Source organism: Lissotriton vulgaris, unplaced genomic scaffold, assembly GCF_964263255.1.
Source record: "Lissotriton vulgaris unplaced genomic scaffold, aLisVul1.2 SCAFFOLD_1556, whole genome shotgun sequence".
NCBI classification, from domain to species: domain Eukaryota; kingdom Metazoa; phylum Chordata; class Amphibia; order Caudata; family Salamandridae; genus Lissotriton; species Lissotriton vulgaris.
In genome coordinates this window covers 353,167-368,142 of record NW_028250769.1, presented here as the reverse complement: position 1 = coordinate 368,142, position 14,976 = coordinate 353,167, and the positions used below count along the sequence as shown (strand labels likewise).

General features: G+C 42.8%; 1 protein-coding gene across 4 annotated transcripts in view; it reads right to left on the bottom strand.

Moving 5' to 3' along the window:
• The window catches only part of LOC147663126 (epidermal growth factor receptor substrate 15-like 1), a 326,980-nt gene that overhangs the window by 176,010 nt on the left and 135,994 nt on the right, over positions 1-14,976 (bottom strand). For all 4 annotated transcript variants that reach the window (XM_086950659.1, XM_086950660.1, XM_086950657.1 and 1 more), the window contains 5 exons: positions 14,603-14,764; positions 12,113-12,310; positions 10,441-10,605; positions 5,594-5,720; positions 4,372-4,520 (listed from right to left, as the gene is read on the bottom strand). In XM_086950659.1, coding sequence (XP_086806785.1) covers positions 4,372-4,520; positions 5,594-5,720; positions 10,441-10,605; positions 12,113-12,310; positions 14,603-14,764 — 801 coding nt within the window. The remainder of the gene's footprint in view (positions 1-4,371; positions 4,521-5,593; positions 5,721-10,440; positions 10,606-12,112; positions 12,311-14,602; positions 14,765-14,976) is intronic.

Here is a 14,976-nt window from a genome sequence, read left to right as displayed (position 1 = left end):
GAGTCACTGTTTTGAGGCAGTGGAGGCTCTGGTGTTATTGCCTCCACGTCCTCTTCCCTTGGTATTGTTACCTCTGTAACCTCCTCTGGTTGTGTTTTTGGTAAAGGAACCTTGTATGTTACTTTTGTATGAGGCCGTTGTTTGTGAGGTATTTCCTCATGTATTCGCTCTGTACGAGGAGCGACGAAAGGAGCCTCTATGCTGCTGAAATTGCAATGCTCCCATTGATTTTGCCGTCTCTGTGTCCTTTTTCATTTTATCCAAAATGGTGTTGACAGCAGGGCCAAATAGAAAATCCTGATTAACAAGCTGGTTAAGAATGGTGGACTGCACCTCATTTTTAAAACCAGAAATACGCAGCCATGCATGTCTGCGGAGTAGGACGCTATTGTTGATTGACCTAGCTGCAGTGTCTGCTGCGTCTAGCGCGCATTTGATGGAGGCATTTGTTATGAATTTTCCCTCCTGTATGAGATCCTGGGCTTGTACTTTGAAAGGCTCAGTTAGGTGTTGCATTAGGGTTTCTAGCTGGTCGTAATGCGCCCTGTCGTAACGAGCCAGTAGGGCTTGTGTAATAGCGATCCTCCACGAGTTGGAGGCTTGTGCTGCTACTCTTTTCCCTGATGCCTCTAGTATTTTTGACTCCTTGTCTGGGGGAGGTGCTTCCCCAGTGGTTTAGGAGTTGGCTCTTTTACGTGCGTTGGCCACTACAAGGGAATCAAGTGGTAACTGCCCTTTGATGTAAGTAGGGTCTGTAGGGGCTGCCCTGTACTTTTTCTCTATTCTGGGGTTGATTACCCGTGCCCTGGCTGTATCCTTAAATATGTCAGGTGCATGTTTCAGGACTCCCTTTAACATGGGAAGCGTTTTGACACTTTTTTCTGATGTAGGGAAGGTGTCCAACAAAAAGTTTTCCTCAACAGGGTCGTTATGCATATCTACATTGTGGACCTGTGCAGCCCTGTCTATGAGTTGATTAAAAACTACGGTGTCATCAGTAGGTGACGGCTTAGTAGGATGAGAGGATATATCAGGGATGGGATGGGTGTTGTAAGGGTCAGTTGGCTCTTCCCACAGTTCCTCTTGTGGTTCAGGATCCTGTGGGAGGTCATATTGAGGCTGTGGCTCATCCCGTGTTACCTTCATTGTCCCCGTGTTGAGAAGGAGAATAAGGAGAGTAGGGATGAAAAGGAGTAGTAGGCATGATAGGTTGAAAAGGAATGAAGGGTCTAGAGGGAGAAGTCCCAAAGTCCTTTCTCTTCAGTGGAATAGGGGACTGAGGTTCAAAGTCCAAAGGCCTCTTTTTCCTATGCAGGATGGTAACTTTACCAGTCTCTGGATTGATGTATATTTTTGCTTGATCGTCAAAGGGATCTGGTTGGAAGAGTTCTTCCTCAACAGTCCTGGGTGGAGTGTTCGACTTTGGTTTGTCGACGACTTTTGGCTTAGTAGCCGATTTTTTCGGGTCGACCGTGACTTTCGGTTCGACGCGTTTTTTGCGCTCCGTAGGCTTCTTCGGAGGAGTGTCCTTTTCCAAGTCGATTGTATTTTTCGGATCGAATGGTGTTTTCGGAGCCCGTGTCTTCGGTCCGAGAGGTTGTTCTGGCCTCGACGCGGGTTTAGGTACGGCGCCTTTTGCCGGGTCGACGGATTTTGGTGCCGAAGGCTTGTTTGGGTCGGCGACCTTTTTTGGTTTGGCGCCCTTTGGTTGTGTGCCCTTGTTCGGTTCGACAACCACTTTTGGCTCGACAAGTTTGGGCTGCGAGGCCTTCTTGGGGTCGACAGTCTTTTTCGGCTCAACGCTCTTTGGCTGTGCGGCCGTTTTCGGATCGACGCCTTCCGGGTCGACGACGTTCTTTGGCTCTGGAACCTTCTTTGGGACGATGTTACTGGGCCCTGGTGTTTCGGAAGGTTTCAGTTTTGGTTGCCGAGCCGGATGGCGGGGCAAGCAAAACTTTTTTCTGATCTTGGCTAAGGACCTTTGGAGATGCCTTGACCGGAGCCGTTGGTAACGGGGTAGATGGTGTCGGGGGCAGGCTACTCACAGTTTGCCCCGGGGGTGTCGTCATCGGAGTCAGAGTAGTCCTCGACGGTGACGATCTCTAGGTCCGAGTCTGGCGCTTCTTGTAGATCCTGGTCATCATCGAAGATGTTGTCCGGGTCCAGTGCCTGTCGCTGCATTTCTTGCCTGGCGGCATGTCGGTTCCGAATAGTTTTCTTCGATCGAAACTGTGCGCAGGCTGGACAGCTTTCCTCCTTATGGTCTGGGGAAAGGCACTTGTTACATACTGAGTGCTTATCAGTATGTGGGAACTTGGAGTGGCATTGTAGGCACCTTTTAAACGAGCTTCTTTCCATCGATGGTCGGCTCACGTGGCGTCGAAAAGGCCAAACAGCCCGCGTCGACGACCGCTTGGAGATGGAAGGTTGGATCGAAAAGAGAGGTACAGAGCGAGAACAATACGTCGAATCGAAGGCCTTTTGGCCTTTAGAAAAGATTTGTTTTTGATTCCAAAGTTGGAGTATAGGAGTTTGCATCCGAACCCAATGGCGGAAAAAAACAATCAGAGGATGGAGAAGATGCCCATGCGCACTGTAGTCCAGTGGAGGAGTCGCCTATCTCGTGATACTTCGAAGACTCTTCCAAGACATCAAGTGGAATCATCCGGACCCAACACTAGGCGGCGATCTATGCACAAGATATGAATTCAGCAGCCCACATGCCTCGAACATGTATTTCACTTGGCAATACTTAGTGCCAGTTTCTTGGGGGCAATGCTCAATTTTTCCACATCACCCATACTCAAAACCTTAATTCAATTATGCACCATTCCTAAAATCGTACGTACAACAACATAGGGCAAATCTTACTGTGACAAAATAACCCTTTAAAATGAATATCCTGTGTTGTCACCAAAATTAACACTAATTTACATGCAGACAAATAAATGGCACATATCCCTACACTTTGGATATCCAAGGAAATTAATACTGGGAACCTACACTGCTGAAGACATGGATGTGTGAGAGGGTGACACATAACTGGTGTTACTATTCGCAAGAGGAGCTTCAAGTGCAAAGACAATTCCTGGTTAGACAAGTGGCTGCAAAGCTAAGTGTTAGTGTCTACTAAATAAATACATTTATATTTGGAACTGGAAAACAGTGACAGTGCAGAAAAACCTATCTCGGAGTCACGTTGGAGGATTGAATTTAGACCATCTCACAGAAGCTTGAAAAAAATAAATTTTAAAAAGTACCCTATCAGAGAAAGGGATTAACAAATCAAACAAGATGCTCTTTCGGGTAGATGCTCTTTCTAATAACATATTCATCACCTTTAGAATATATGATTCTACCTGGATCTGAAAAATTCTGAAAAATTCTCCTAGCAACAACTGGAGCACTGTGCTAACCTAGAAGTGACCAAGCATAAGCCACATATAGGCGCCACCTCTATGCACTGACGTCTCATTCTTAATCTTTTTTCTAACACGGAGCTGTAGATCATTGTATACAAACTGTAAGTGACAGAGTGACAAAATCTGAGGTGGACGTCATCATGAAGGACGGCATTCACAAGGTGCAGCTCCTAATTTATACTTTCAACAATCCAATCATGGACAAGAAAAGAAAGATACAAACTAATGAAACTGCTGGTATGCACCACCAAAGGCTTGTGTAAGAAATAGGAAACAAATCAAGAATAGCTATCTTCTTGAAACCTAGCCACATAAGAAAAAATTGCTCAGTTACATGTTTTCACAGAAATGCAGTTAATGGTTGGAAAAGCAAACCAAAGTTTTCCCCTGTCCATATAGCATCACTTTCCGTTCTTCAGTCACTGGTGCAGTCTGCACACTTCTATACTCTACCATGCAATTAAATAGATAAAGCTGTGAAATAAGCCTTTTGTACACAAAATATTCTACAAACTTGCACTAGGAATCTGAGCACAACCACAACCTGTTACATTTATGGTCCAAAAAAAGAGTGAGACGATGGTTGTGTCAGCAGCAAAAAAAAGAATGGGCCTGACAAAAGACAGCCTCAAGACATATGTCTAAAGTGTATACTTATTTGTGAAAAGACAAATTGTTCTCAGGTCCGCAGCATGCAGTTCTCTCCCCACACAAAACTTTCTAAATTAGCCACATAAGCAAAGGAATTATCTGCAACAGATAGAAGATTAAAGGCTTGCATTAGTAAATATGGTATGCAGCCTTTGAAGAGCTTGCACACACTGAGTTAAACAGGAAGTAATCTAAGAGGGGCGAATACTTGAATGCTATATCAAGCACCGTCCAAACACAGTCAATTGTCTAACTCTAGTTTAAGCTGCCAACTCCTCTTCCACACTCAACAACTTACCTTTAAGGAGAGCGTTAAGGAGAGTGTGGGGTTTTTTGTAAATGGGTCCGTCGTAAATGGATCGCTCTTTGCAGGCTTCTTAAATACATCTTCTGGAGCAGAATTGTGGAATGGATCACTTTCTTTGAATGGGTCATCTCCGAAAGGATCTTTAAAAAAGTAAAACAGGCCTAGGGTCTTAACAATCTTTCGCATGAATGAATAAAAACAGTTACAAGGCACACACAATTGATTGATTAATTGACAATGGGTCGAACCAGTGCATCAGGGCATGTTCGGTAAACTCCAAACACATGGATTGTAGTCACTAGAGAGGGGAGGGGAAAGAGGGAGTAGCCTAATGATTATACTCATAAAACCACTTTCAGATGAGGGCAACAGAAAGACCTTTCAGCACCTCCAGGACAGTCATCTGGTATGGTCGACAACACAAGAGATGCTAACCAAGAATTGAAATCTAGAATACGAAGCATTCCATACATCTAGTATTGTCACCATCCACTTACACTAACATCACTAACATGTGGCTATTTGTGCTCTGTGCACTGATGTTGTCAGGGTTGCTCTCGCTACAGCGGTAACGAGGAGCAGTGTGCAGCAGCGTAGCATAGATAAACGAGTTACTTACCTTCGGTAACAATGTATCTGGTAGAGACACAGTCTAGCCCAGTTACATGGGGTCTCATGTCTTATCCTTCACCATCAAAAACCTGACATGGGCACCCACCCGCTACTCTCTGTGCAATGGCTCTTTTGCTTGGCTGATGGCCTTCAGATACACATATGAAAGTTGACCACGCTATCTGTCTCATAAATTATGATTCTTAATATCATTCTTTTTATGACTGGCCATTTTAGATTCTGATTTGAACTGACCCAAGTGTGCTTACGGCTCCGATTACAGTGTTATATCTTTATTATTCTCTAAGTCTCACTTATAAACCTGATTACAGAAAAAAAACAAATCTGGCCCAATATTATAGTGCGTCAACCTTGCCCTAACTAAAACCAACAAGATGATATTCTGAGCCAAAACACTAGATGATAGAATTATGCACAAAGGCAGACTATAATAACAGTCATCATAGAAAATCTTTGCATACAAAAACAGGCAATCACTCTTTGAGAAGACAGCATACAACACAACAGAAAAGACTTCATGGAATACTGCTCGCTTTGAAAACAGGGCCTCCTTTCTGCAGATATTGTTGGAGCCACTTACTGCCTTTGAATGGATCCGCTCCTTTGAAGGGATCGGTCTTAAATGGATCTTCCGCCTGGAATGGGTCTGCATGGATCTCTGGAGTGTTATTAGTCATCGGCACAGCTTTATTCTTGAAGGGATCCTCCTACGAACCACAAATAAAAGACAAGCAACACACATTTAATTAAAACTGAGCAAATATAATATTAATCAGATCAAAAAATATTTGTGCTTTTCTAACAAGCAGTAAAGAATGATACCTTTGTTTGACACATTCTTTTGGTTGCAGACTTTCAGTCCCCTGCTTTAAGACGTTATTCAAACAATGAATTTAAAACATGGGATGAATTGATTAATATGCTCTTGAAAGCAAATAGTGTAAACGTTTATAAGTATAATAAAAAGATATTGTAGTAGCAGTACAAAATGCTTTTTTTTCTTTTTCAGATTTTTTTTTAAAAATTCAAAAAAAGTCATCTTTTGATAGTTTGATTCACAGTGGAGGCCTGCACGGATCGAGGAAAGATAAAGGGGTTTAAAAAAGAAAGAAAAAAAGTATCTGATCGCCGCATCTCTCCTCTGCCGTCTCTCCCCTGGAGCCGGAACAGGAAGCACCCAGGTTCCCCTGAGCCAATCAACGCTGTGATGCAGCATTGTGATTGGTCTGAGCGCCGTCAGGGAATGGGAACCTGGGCATGTTCTCCATGCAGGCTGCAATGCAGGCTGCATGGATTACATGCAAAGTGCGCATGACGGTTTGGGCAGCCCGGGACGGCCGGACGAACATTAATACGCACTTGGAGTGGGAAAACCACTCCTTTCCCTGCTCCTCTGTCATCGGAGCAGCCCCGCCACAAACCTGCAGCGGCAGGAAAATATGAAATAATAACCTAGGGTTGTTATCATTTTATGTTTCCTTTATTTCATTGCTGCAGAGCAGTGGGGCGACGCTCCTCCGCTTTAGCGGAGCAGCCGCCGCTGATGGTTCAGCAACTATGTCGCCAAAACAAAGAGAGCCTGACCTACAAACATGAGCACGGCTGAGAAAATAGCACTGAAATACAGTTAGCATGAAACGAATTGCATCTACTGTTTTGTTAGAAGGCGGCTTTAGAATGTATAAGGTCACAGAGGCACTGCTAAATCAGGGCTGGCAAATGCAACAGGCTTGGCATTTTTATAGCCACTCTAGGGTGAGTGCCGATCTGAATGGGGCACATGTTGTAGCAGTGAAATCCTTGCATGATATTTGTAGTACTGCAGTTGATGTAATTTGAGAGTTGAGGTGGCTGTAATCATTTGTCACTCCCTCTGTTGGGCGGGAGGCCCGGGTCTAGAGCCAAGGACTCCCAGGTGTTGTCCCACCTGTGGATTTACAAGAAGGTGCCAAAAATAACTTTTTATGGCAATTGACAGTCCTTGCTATCAAAGGGTGAGATGAGGTAGGGCTGCGCTTTGCTAAGAGACCGCTACCATCTTAGATTTTTAGTGCAGGGGTCTCAGGAAAACAACCTGAGCCATAATTTCTCACCCAAAGCAGAATGTTTTGTACACTGTTAGGCGAGTAGGAGTGATGACTCCTTATGGACCGATCACCTTTGTTTACGCGCACCTATCAATAGCAAATCGGCCTGCACCTTCAAGACCCACTACATTGACCTGATTTAGCATGGAGCAAATGTGTGGAATAGATGGGTTTCCTTCCTATGGCTCAAACTGGAAGAGCTGTCCTAACTTCAGACATAAAGCCCTGCTTTGAGAACTTGCCAAACCAGCTGTAGGAGACAGTTCCCTGAACAGTACTATAGGAATATTGGGGTTTAGGTCTGCTGTGGAAAGTCAGATCAGAATGCGGGAGAACTTTCTTCCTGAAGATTGTGGGCCCAGAAGCAGAGAATGCCTTAAACCAGAGGCAGAAGTCTGGGCTTTTGGGAACTTCTCCATGAACTGCTGAGCAACCACGAGAGCTGGGTTCACTGATATTACTCAAGTGGAATCCAAAACCAAGAACTACAAGGAATTCTATTTTTTCACAAAGTTCCATTATGTGCAACTTTTTGAGGGACAAAAGAAAGATCCTTGGGATTTTTGAAGACCATGGTGTATTCTTCTGACTGTGTCAAGAACACCATCACTCCACTACGAGGTTTTTTCAACTTTGTAAAGGCTACTGACAAAGGCGTCAAGCCAAAGGGATCTGGCTTCACAAAAACACACCTCGTGGGGGATAAAGGCATGTTTGAAATCACACCCCATTATCGAGGAAGATAATGTACAACAAGCATCCAACATTCTTGCGTCACTCATCAAAGACCTTTTGTTCCATTCTGAGCATTATAAAGCAGATGTTGGTCTGCTGCTACCTCTCAACGTGTCTTGGAGCCCTCATGGATACTACCTTTAACTTCATTCCACTGGGCTGATCACTGATCTGAAATATCTCCTAAGGTTGAATACACAAGCCTTGCCTCAGCACAGAAACCCCGTCACCCTAATCTGCGCACATTTGAGGGTGAACCATGGTGGGCCTCTTAGTCATTCTAACACATCCATAACAAGACTTTTGATTTTTTTTTTAGCTTTCTTGAATTTCCAATAAACACAATAAACACTGAATGTCTGGGTTTTTTCATGATCCCTACAGAGACAATTATAACAGCGAATTAGTTTTGAACTTCTGAATCACTTTTCTCAGTATTTCGAACATTTACCACTTTCAATAAACTCCAAATGGACAATTACATTATTTACCTTGTTAACTGCATTGTTGGTTGTTTTGTTTGTTAATCACAAAATGTTACACATTTATCTGGGTTCTGACTAGCCACACTGGTCAATCCTGCTAGCTAGGCAGAAAATAGCCCACTTAAAGCTCCCAGCACAATCGTGGCCTGTGTCTCGCATAGCCTGCCAGACTGTTTCCCTAGTTAGGCTAGTTCCTATGCAGCTCCTAACAATAGTTTGGGCTTCCAAAGTCAAGGTTAAGAAGAAAATAATCAGACTCTACACCCATGTTGATGGGGGAAAACAAACAAATCAAAGGCCTCATTCCCAAAACATTTTGTGCACATAATTCAAACTTACACAGACAAAAACGTGGCAAATGAGATAGGAAGTAGCAAAACGAGTGTAATGTAATTAGGATCTACAGATCTTTCCTTGCCCAGAATGCATTTGGGACTGTGAAAAATGTAAAGGACGGATTTTCAAGAATGGAGTGCAAAGTACAGATGGGGAAAAAGAGCATCCCCATGGGAGGGTTGTAAGAGACTAGATTAGGACTTTTGAACTAAGATCCCTCAGAATTAGTAATAAAGTGTTGTTTTAGGAAAATAGGATTTCATTGAGAAAACCTGGCTTATCCCTGGCACCATCAGTACAAAGTAGCATGCTAAGCGAAATAGTCTTAAAGTATTTAAAAGGTGCCAAAAGAAGATTAAAGGCATGAGAGCAAGCAGTTAAACCTCTAAAACATGCTAGCAAAAACAAAATGTTAAACAATACAAATAGGATACAATGAGTACCTAAAATCAATGTTAGTCTATGTGCCCAACAAAAAGTGACCACAGGAGGTCACTCTTGCACCAATGAAGAATTATAGTTGCCAGTAGATTCACTTCTCCCCACAAAGGCTACACTCAAATGTTTCCCTTCTTCAAAGAGGTCCTCTGGGGTAGAAGCGGTGGGATGGATCTGTGCTAGTGCTACGAATTCTAAAGGGTAGACGGACTTCTCTAAAGTCTCTCCAAGCACTGAATACGTTCTGGATGGCCATTCAAGATGCTCTCCAACTACCAAGCAATCTGCAGTGACAGCCACAGAGGGAGACAGGCCTGCCCACTCATCCTTCCTTGAGGAACAAAGACTTTGTCCATGGACACAATGTTTTCTTCTTCGGAGGTGCCATCTTCCTTAGAGCCAAGGCAAGAGTCCCAAATGACTCGGCTAGCTGAGACATTTAACAAGGGTGCGTTCTCTTCCCTTTTATGTCCCTTGGACTATCGGAGACTATGTCGAACCCTAGAGCATGACTTCCAGTTCTTGAGTAGAAGAGAAATTCAGGCCATACCCAACCTCTGCAGTGTATCTGGTCATTGTGTACCAGCGTCCGTAATCCTGACACTGGTACAGATTGACTAGTCTGAATTAATTCCACATAGGAGCATCATTTTAATCTGCACATTTTAAGGGATTTCCTGGAAATGGAGGAAAAGGCTTATGTTGTGGCCTTCCTAGGCACATAAAAGGCATCTGACACTATTGGAAGGGATTTCATGTATATGCATTGGAGCTATAACATTTTGGGCCATGAATTTAGGGACGGACCAGGCTATTGTATACAAGCCCTTCGGTAAGGGTCAAGACAGGAGGCATTATTTCAGAAAAATGGGAATGGAGCTGTGGAATGACAAAGGGCTTTCCTCAGTCATTGCTCCATTTCACTATAGCTATAGAGGCACAAGCTACTGTAATGAGAACAGACTCGGTGGACTAGAGAATGAAGATAAGCTATGGGACACATGTAGTGTCGGTGAATGCAGATCATACGCTTGTCTATGAGAGGGAGCAGCTTGTCTAAGTCAAGCTTGTTCACCATGGGTGCAATGACTCACTGAGTGTTGGAATGCCGTCTTGACCAGAAATCTACTGTGGACAGCGGAGATCTCGAGAGTGGGAGGACTACAGGGAAGCAGAAAAAGAACTTAGTTCTCTATGTCTGTTTGTTCATTTAACGCCCAAAAGTTTATAAGGTAATCTTGCTTTTCAGGCTATCATTTAAAAATGCACATGAGAACAGTCTATAATCCAAACAAAACCCCCGTTAATCCTAACAGTAGACAAGCTGGAGTTTGTTGGTATTGTACCGGAGTGCCATAGCTGTTTTTGTCCCGTGTTGGGGCGCCCTCATTCATGTCTGCCAGATTCGTCATGCTCCCAGCATGGATTCCGTTAAGGGTCTCATTGCACTGCTCGATACTCTTGTTGACTTCCTGCTGGCTTTCTTGAAGTTGAGACAGTTTACTTCTTGCCTGGAATGAAGATAAAATGCAAAATTAACACTGGTAAGACCATTCTTCAACAGGGTTGATATTTTAATAATGTTTATCATGAGTGATCTCTGTTATTAACATGAAAGAAAAGTCGGGTTAACTTTTTTTGAGACAGAAAATGGGTTTCTCTATTGTTCTGTGGTACCTTTCTCTTTGATCACAGCAGCCATGACCGAATCCATTCCAGTTACCAAGAAAACTGAGTAAATAACAAAAGAAACAAAGAGCAATGGAACACCACTATTTCTGCTCTCTGGAGCTGAAGAGCATCTCTCTCAGCCCTGCTTTTGTTCTCGCGTACTGCACACAAAGTACGTTCAGGCACCATCTCCTCTAAACCAACTCATGCTCAATTTAGCAGCCACAAAGAAACCTTAGTATTCTTCCTGAACTTTTTCTAACTGCTGGAACAACTACTTGTGTTAGCTGCCATGTAAGACGCCAACTGGCGGAAATAGTTGGACAACGCTGGGTTGTACACTTGATCAAATTACTAGAGACGGTGCTGCATCTCAAACCTATGACTCATTTATGTTGATGGAGTGCAATTCCCAAAACGGAACTCTGAGAAACCGGGTAGCCAACAGCACCAAAAGTAATCTTAACCTACCAGTGGTGTAATGAAACATGAGTGGGTACCCCTGCAAAGTACATGGAGGGGCCTTGACTCAGTCAAGAGTTCTCGGGCCAGGGTACTGTACGGAGGAGGGGTCCTGCAGAACAGCCCCCTCACCCCGCACCTCAGGGGAGGCGTAGGCCTATGTTACTCCACTGCAACCAACAGAAAGGCAAGACACCCTCTCCGCTAGGAACAAGCACACAAAGAGGTAAAGGGAGGAAAGTCCATGACCTTCACATATCAAAGTACCCTCCTACAATAGAGGAGCACCACATTTCAGATATTTCTGTTAGATACGGTCAAAACCTTGTCAGGCAACATATGTACTGTGAAGCAGCTCAATCAACCGTCCTCCCCCCAAGACACTCTGCTTAATAGCACCCTATTTTGCACTCCTTAAGACCAAAGCATGACTTATCACAGCTGTGAAGCTGAAACAAGCATGATATGACAACACTTCTATTATTAAATCGGCTTAAACTAAATCACATCTATCAACAATCCCCAGTTAATTCAATAAAAAACAAGATCAGCCTTCCAGATAGCTGTATTTGAAAAAAACCTAATTGCGGTCAGTCACAGCTTTGCACCGCCATCATTCACCTACAGGTCTATGAAAGGAATGATGCGCTGGGATGTTTCTCACTAGAAACTTGTAGCACAATCAAAACCAATGTTTTGAGTAAAATATTATACACACAAAAGTAAACCTGGTTTTCCTTTCAAATGAAGCACATATTTTAAGCTAATATATAAAAAAAGAATCGTTGTCGCTCTCTTTTCTTCTACTAAGAAGGAAAGGTTGCACAGTTGCGATAGTAATAGTGTGAGGCAGAGCTCAGATGGCAGCACAGGCACAGTCCAAACCTGATTAATTTCGTCTTGCGTGGATTTTAAAGACTTGATTATAGTCTCGAGTTGAACTTTCCCAGCCTGGATACTCTGCTCCAACTGAGTCTCCTCCTGCTGCAGCCGGTTAAGCTCGGACTTGGCTCGGCTCAGTTCATCCTCCTGTGCTTTCATGTCCGATTCTTGAGAGTGGATCTGCATTTTCAAAGACGAAATCTAAGAAAAGATTAGGATACAGAAGCAAGTCAGAAAAGTACATTTAAAGCCTGTGGCACAAATGCAACTGATTTTATTAGAAACAAAAAAAAGTTATGCATAATTCCAAATACTAATGGTCCAACTACATGTGTATGTAAGTAGTAAGCATATGGGCCTTTCATTTCCTAACGGGAGAAAATTACGATTCCAAATCACAATTAGACAACCAAAAGGCAGTATTCTGTGCAAACTGTCAGTTTTAATCACCTCCTTTTTTAATTGATAGGGTGCCAACAAAGAAAGAAGCTGGCATCTGGCAGGTATAACTTTAATGAATCAAAAGCTATCAACAAAACAGTGACAAAACTGTTAAGGAGGCATGCGAAGCAAACAGGTAAGTGTTAATGCCTCCCATACTGCATACGCAAGGGCCCTCACTTGAGATCCAGTTACATTCTAAATGTGAGGATCTCCCAAACTCTTGCAGTCAGATAGAGGAAGATGGAAGAGAAACTGGCTAGCCAACCACAGAGAATAGGTCTTCAAGCAGCAGGTCCTTTTATTGCAACAATATGGATGTGTACCAATGTGGATACGTGTACGTAAAGTACATCACCGTGAACTCTATATTTGACTGCATTTAGGCAGCTTCACATATGATTAAGTTTACAGGAGTTTTCTAGCTTTAGGTTTACTTTTACCCTTGTCTCGCTTTGCTATTAACCTGTGTTCCAAGTGTGTATTTTCATGGATACCTTGGACATCAAGTTAAATGCACATTCACTGTAGCTACTTCAATCAATTAAACAATTCAATTGCTATTTAACATCTCTTAAAAATCAATATGAATGGGTGCCAGTGAATTGCTTATAAAACATGTAACCTGAACAAAAACATAATATAAAATTACGAACATGCTAATATAAGAGGTGAATTTTGGGGACAACATACTTACATGTCTTGCAGTTTCAGTGAAACAAAACAACCATCTTGCTGATAGAGGTGTAATATTTTGAAATCTTAAAAGACTTACTCCAACACCTTCTGACCAAGGTCTACCTATTTTCACACCTTAACACTGAATGTTTCAAACAGGGAGACTGAATGAAATAGGACATGGACACCGGTGAATGAGCTGATGGGCTCCACTGTGGTAAGTGACCGGAGTAAAAACTGACAAAACATTTACCTAAACTATCCCTTACTGCATGGGCACTCGCAAACATTGACTATGGCTAACAAAGTTTGGTCTGTGATGTGATGGAGGGCCGCACTGATACCAGCCGGATCGGGAGGGGGGGGGTGAGGGGGGACACACTAGGTGAGTGTTGGAGGAAGTGAAACCAAAGCAATTGTTTAATTATGCATTCCCTCCTTTTTCATTATTACATATGAGGATCTCGAAATTCATGGCTGCAGGATGTGTGCTGCACAGAATCTTCTGCTGTGTTTGATTTAAGAAACCATAATGTTGTTCACGTAAAATATAAACCCAGGCCATCCACAGGGTGCATATAACAACTGACTTAACTCTTAGTTCAGTATTGACATGGTTGTCAAGATGGGGAGGGGGGAGTGGGAGGAAAATTTCTAAATTCAAATTTGAAACTATCACTTAAAAAACAAAATATTTCTCAATGCACTGATCAAATCTTATGTACTGAGGTGAAATTGTTCTGCATGTCAATAATATACACATTTGGAATTTTGAACACGTTATCATATTTTTACATGTTTGCTGCAATATGTCTTTAAAAATAAAGGTGTTTCTAAATTTAAGCTGTGCAGGAAACCCTAGTTATTTTTTTTCTTTAACTTAAATTAATCTTTAAATAAATTCTTGCCTGTTTATTTAACTTCTTTTTAATGTAAGTGATGAGTTGAATATACAGCAGCCCAGTGCTGCTGTTGGCCGGGGAGGGGGGGCAAGTAAAGGTCAAGAGGGCCGCATGCAGCCCCTGGGCCATACTTTGAGCATCACTGCCTTACTAGTTTACCAGGGGCTGACATAGGACAGTAATGAAAGTGCCTGAATTTGGACTCAAAAAGCGTATTTCAATCATTCCACTTTCAGTCTTTGCAGCGCTGATGTACAGGGATGAACAGTAACAGCCATAAAGCAATCACTCATGTAACAGATTAGCCATGCCTCTACCAGTACAATAAGGGAGCTTGCTAGAATGAATGGCACCGATAAAAAACTGTCACAAATTAAGCAGAAAAGAAAACCAAGGAATCCTGACACATCCAGTGGCACACAGAAAATGAGCCAGGTATGTCCTTTAACACTGCCTTGAAACTGCTGCTCACCATCTGGGATTCCTCCTCACACTTCTGCCGCACATCGCTCAGCATGTCCTTCAGCTTGGCTTTTTGCTGGTCCATTTCCTCAAGCCTGTCTTGTGCATCTTGCTTCTGGGCTTCCAACTGTTGTAAAATATTTGTTTCTCGATCTAAGTCATTCTGCAACTCCTGTTAGGGAGACAAGCAGTGGTAATTAACAACAACCAAGTGTTACGGCAATGCGAACATTATAATTAAGAAGCTTTCAGAATACCCTTCTACAAAGATGTTACGTTAACCTATGCTCACTGTGAATCAAAAACCCTGCAACTTTCTTATATCTATGTATTTAGATTTGCCTTTTACGTCCATAACTTTACAAACATCATAATCCATGCTAT